We start from the raw sequence: 5,745 nt of genomic DNA on the forward strand, positions 1-5,745 counted from the left end.
TTCAGTAACGGGTGGGTCCCATTCTATTTTGCTTTGCCTTGAGGCTTTAACAACATTCCTAAATGATTGGTTTTTAACCTATCAATTTACGCATTTGGAACTTCTAGATCATTGTATTGTGCTTAACATTCGGTTCAGAAGGAGTGCAAATACAAACATAAAACATTGTGTGTAGAATGTAAAATCTTGTATTTTTTTCTATTATTGTGCTTTTCACATATTTGTACTGTATATATTTGTGTGAACCTAACTGCCTAAATTTCCTAACAGGTGTATGGCATAAATACCAACGTTGCAATATTCGGATCGGACTGGACTAGATAATTGAACCTGTGACCCCGTCGGTGACCAATGAGATAATTTTCAGGATAACCGCTAAATTTTTGACCCAGTGAGCATTTTGGTTATGTTTGGTTCGAGTCTTAGAAAAATTGATCAAATAAATACATAAGATAAAAGATTGTTCAAATATATAATACATGATTTTTTTTTTTTTGGTTTTTATAGTTCAGTCCATCCCTAGGGTGGAATTAGGATTTTTAGGGGTGGGTTGAATCATTTCCGTGGATTGATGCTAAATTCACATGTAGGATGCTATTTATAGGGGGAGGGGGGCTACTAGTAGTCTAGGAGGAGGCTACCATTCAGATTTCTGAGGTGGAGTCTAGTCAACTTTTCCCTTTTTTTTTTTGTTTTCATTTGTTTTAACTTGCTTTGTAGAAAAAAAAAAAACAAAAAACATATTCTTGAACTGTGCTTAATTTTATTATGAAAAGCAAAAATAAATTGACCTTTTGTTTCAAAAAAGAATTCATGCTTTTTAAACTATTAAAATGATGTTTCTTAAAAAATAGAAACAAATGTTGGAGTGCACATATGTATTGTATGATTTAAAACAAAAAAACATGTTTTCCCAACTAGAAATTCAAGAACAGTTTTTTTTTTTCAGTTTTAGAAATAAAATATACATTTACAACAAAAAAAAAACATGTTTTCTATGTTTTTGTTTTAAAAAATAATTTATTTCATATCAGATGGTTTTAATTTGTTTTTGAAATTTACAACAAGAAAAGAAATTCACATTGAGCCACACCCATATAAAGCTTGAAGAAAAGAAAAGAAAAGCATATTTACAACATATGCTAATTTTCTTAAGATGCATAAAATTAAAAATTCCCAAAATTTGGATCCTGTATTTTCCAAAATCAGAGCTGTTTTGTACACCATACGTTTTCGAGAATTATTATAGTTTTTCATATTAATTTGCTATGGGAATCAATTATGACTTCACCATACATCATCGTCATCATCTTTACTATATAATGACAAAACTTGCTTTTGTCTTCATGCCAAAATACCTAAAACGATCGGTGGATCACTATCCCAAAATTTTAGTCCATTTCTTTATTTCTCTCTCTAAAAAATAAACAAATAAAATGCATTCATCTCTCTCCTCTTGTTAAGTGCCATTCAACTATCATGGTAATTGATGAGGGCAGATTTTGCCCTCTCCAGTGAAATCGTGATATGTGACACCTCGTCACAACTAGGCAAACACCTAAGCAATAATTTACCAAGTTAGTGTTTCACCCGGGCACCAGTCTAGCTGGCCTGGCACGCAGCTTGGCGCGACCTGCATGCGGCCTATGGGCGACCTGGCGTGGCCTATGCGTGGCCTCGCACTGCCTACGCGCGGTCTGTGCAACTTGGCCGGATCAGCCTGGCACGTGATCCAACCTGGCCGACCTGGCAACCCATAAGACGCCCACCGATGAATCATAACGGCATACCCCGCGAGCTCGGTAGCTCACCAAAGAGCTAGGCTGCTCTCCAAAGAGCCAGGCAACTTGGCAAAGCTCGCCACAAGCAGTTCGACATAGCCCAAGGAGCTCGACATAGCTCCCCCGGGCAGCTCGCCACTTGTAGGGTAGCTCGATACAGAAGAGTAGTTTGGCGTATCACAAGAAGATCTCCTGCCTGACAACCTGGCCCAAACACCGACCCGCCGACTGACATAGACGCCAACCTGACAACCTTGCCCAGACACCGACCCGCCGACTGACACAAGCGCCGACCTGACAACCTGGCCGCCTGACACAAGAGCTAGCCTGACAACCTCGAGGAGTTCATCACCGTACCCCGGTTCTGACGGGATATGACGAGTCTTACCGTTTGAAGGCTTTTCACCCACCTAGCTCGTGAGGACACCACTATATAAGAACTTTGACCCCCAAAGCCAAGGGGGGGGGGGGGGGGGGGAAGGGTGGTAACCCCTGCTCTCTAGCTCTCTCATTTCTCTCCAAGCTCTCTATAATCAGAATGCTAACTTAGGCATCGGAGAGCCCCCGCCGGGAAAATACCCCCGGGTCCTATGATTCAGTTCTCGTAGGTTCCTTAGCTCCCGCCGCCTACAAAAGAGAGAAAATCACCTCACGCAGAGGGTAGTCGGGTTGCGTTGCACCAGGGAGCTCCACCATCCTCTGAGTTGCAGGCCGCCTAGGAGCAGGTCAAATGACGAGTCCACCAGGGAGTTCGACACCAAGGAGTTCGACACCAGGGAGCTTGCCATCAGGCAGTTCGCCACCAGACAGTTCGCCACTAGGGAGCTCGTCACCAGGCAGTTCGCCACCAGGCAGTTCGCCACTATGCAGTTCGCCACCAGGCAGTTCGCCACCAAGTAGCTCTCCACCAGGGAGCTCGCCACCGGGTAGTTCTCCACCAGGGAGTTCGTCACCAAGCAGTTCGTCACCAAGTAGCTCTCCACCAGGGAGCTCGCCACCAGGCAATTCTCCACCAGGGAGTTCACCATCAAGTAGCTCATCACCAAGGCACCATCAAGTTAAATAATGAGATACTTAACCAAAAAAAATTTATACATCACAAAAAATGGTATGTGACCAGAAACGGTTATATCAGGAATCCTTATGGTTGAATGTCTTGAGTGTATCTGCATTCTGCACGTAAGAGGAGAGAGAGAGAGAGAGAGAGGGAGAGAGAGAGAGAGAGGAATCTATGGATTGGATTTTTTGCATGGTGGTCTGGACGTGAAGCCAAGGCAAGAATTCTGCATTAACCAATGCTTAAAAAAGAAAGACATAGCAAGAAGTTACAGAGTTCAGTTTGAGAGATAATATCACGGGTTTGGGGATTTAAAGAAGTAAACATGATTTAGGGTTTCCCTGTGCAATTACATTGAATGCCACGCGGTTTTGTGAGGCAGAAGAAGGCTTCGAACAGCTGACTTTTGCAAGCCCATGAGTAAATGCTCTTGCTGGCTTCTTTGACTCTCTTAGGTAACCTTTTGCCTTCTAAGGTCAGCTTACGCGACCTCTTTAGTCACTTCTATATATATCGACAAAGAAACGATTCCTCTTGGACGCTTGTCTCAGCTTTCTAAGAAGAAAGAAAGAAAATTAGCATAGTGAAGAAGAAAGAAGAAGACGAAAGCCGGAAAGGGGAGCACAGACTCTCTTGGCAGTACTAAAGTGAGAAAGAGATAGATCAACAAGGCGTTATGGGTAGGCCACCTTGCTGTGAAAAAGTCGGTGTGAAGAAAGGACCCTGGACTCCAGAAGAAGATATCGTCCTAGTTTCTTACATTCAAGAACATGGTCCTGGGAATTGGAGGGCTGTTCCTGCCAATACAGGTAGTTAAATTTCTTCACTCCAATTGTCTTTTCTATGTTTGCCTTTTGGTTTTATCAATTTGGCAACATTAAGTTGCACCAATAATGATTAAAATAGTATATTCGAGATAATACAGGTCTTCAATGATCTTCTTGGTTTTGTTATTGATGAATTTGCAGGGTTAGATGTACTATTTATATGACCTAGTTTTATTTAAATTGATTCTTCCATCTGTGTTTTGTCAGGTTTGCTCAGATGCAGCAAGAGTTGCAGACTTAGATGGACTAATTACCTCAGGCCAGGGATTAAACGTGGGAACTTTACTGAGCACGAAGAGAAGATGATAATCCACCTTCAGGCACTTTTGGGAAATAGGTAATTAAACGCCTTTCTTCCTTCCCTCTCAGAAACATATATAGATATATTCATACCTGCAAATAGCATAGGAGAGGAATTTCCTGCCTTTAGGGTCTATTGTTTACCATTCATTATCTATTTCTGGATTTATCAATTGAGCTAGCTTCTTTAATTATTTTTATATATCATAATGACATCGATCAATTTTTTTTATATTGTTTATCAGGATGAAGTGACGATTTATATATATATTATTAATGAAGCTGTGATTTGACTGCAGATGGGCCGCCATAGCTTCTTATCTTCCTCAAAGAACAGACAATGATATTAAGAATTATTGGAATACCCATTTGAAAAAGAAGCTCAAGAAATTTGAAACGGGCCTTGATGGTAATGCCAAGGATGGGTTCTCCGATTCCCAGTCCATGACAAAAGGTCAGTGGGAGAGAAGGCTCCAAACTGATATTCACATGGCTAGGAAAGCTCTATGCGAGGCCTTGTCTTTAGAGAAACCAAGTAGTTTGTGTGACTTGAAGGCTTCTAGTGGCTTCTACTCTATGATGCGACCAAACCAAGCAACTACCTATGCATCAAGCACGGAGAATATCTCAAGATTACTCCAAGGGTGGATGAAAAATTCACCGAAATCTGGACGATCAACATCTGAGACAACTCAGAATTCTGTCAACAACATGACTGGAACTGATTCTACTTATAGCGAGGGGACACCAAGCGCAAGCAACAATACTGACATAGTATCACCAGAGGCCTTGGAATCGCTGTTGGGTCTGGACTCTTCCACCCCAGGTGTCTCTCAATCGGCATCCCTCGATGAGACAACCAATATTAAACAGGAGACTAACACCTTCCAAGATGAATGCAAACCCAAGATGGAGACCCAAGTCCCTCTCTCAGTTCTTGAAAAATGGCTGTTTGACGAGGGTGTGGCTCAAGCAGAAGAAGACCTAATTGGGATGTCAATATATGGCACTGCTGAGATGTTCTGAAATAGGAACAAGCTAAGGAACTCTCCCTTTATTTCTTGGGACACTTCGGTGTTAATTTCTATCTTTTTATTTTATTTTACTTTTGTTTTTCTAGGCCTTGAACACATTTGACTTCCCGTGTGGCCTGATCTGAAAGAGATCGGATCACCCATGCACCTAATGAGAAATGGCTAATGATGCTAGAGAAAGTGTAAATTACAATTTACAAACGCTTCCGTAAGTATTTTGAATGTATTGACTAATTAAATAAAAATTCCCATCCTAGTAAGTCTGTTTAGAAGGGGTTTATTATGCCTAATTAAATGATACCAGGCCTAAACTGTGAGTAAAGCCTGAAAGTGAAAGTCCTTGCAGTTTGTGCATCTTGTGGTGTATATATCTAGAACGGGATTTATTTAATTTCTCTTCTTTTAGACTTCCTTGTTCAGAACTTATGATGAGAGAGACCATGAAGATGTTGTGCGTTGAAAAAAGAAATATGAATTATCTAACGCTGTGCTTGCCATTACTTCTCTGCGTGGTTATCTGAAAAATCAGAGATTAGAAACTAAGCCCCTCTGTGCCTGTAGAAATTTACTATGCTCCATTGATTAGCTCAATGCCATTTCGTTATGTGTGTAAAATGTAAAGCTGAAATTAATTAACATGGTCAAAATCTCAGTAAATAAGCATGTTACGTGGTTTTTTCTTAGTGGAGAGATGCTGTTCTTTTTTCTTTTTCTTTTTTGGGCCTGACCGTTCAGTGCCGGACTGT

The 5,745-nt window shown here is 41.0% G+C and overlaps 1 protein-coding gene across 1 annotated transcript; it reads left to right on the plus strand.

Annotated features, from left to right (window-relative positions):
• Positions 1-2,252: 2,252 nt before the first annotated feature.
• Positions 2,253-5,244, plus strand: LOC148854239 (myb-related protein 306-like). The gene is made up of 3 exons (XM_088985964.1): positions 2,253-3,647; positions 3,873-4,002; positions 4,265-5,244. The coding sequence occupies exons 1-3, from the start codon at positions 3,515-3,517 to the stop codon at positions 4,989-4,991; spliced, it is 990 nt and encodes a 329-aa protein (XP_088842090.1). The 5' UTR covers positions 2,253-3,514; the 3' UTR covers positions 4,992-5,244.
• Positions 5,245-5,745: the final 501 nt, after the last annotated feature.

The sequence above is a fragment of the Nelumbo lutea genome, chromosome 4 (assembly GCF_056320005.1).
Source record: "Nelumbo lutea isolate HS-2025 chromosome 4, American lotus-T2T, whole genome shotgun sequence".
In the NCBI taxonomy this organism is placed as follows: domain Eukaryota; kingdom Viridiplantae; phylum Streptophyta; class Magnoliopsida; order Proteales; family Nelumbonaceae; genus Nelumbo; species Nelumbo lutea.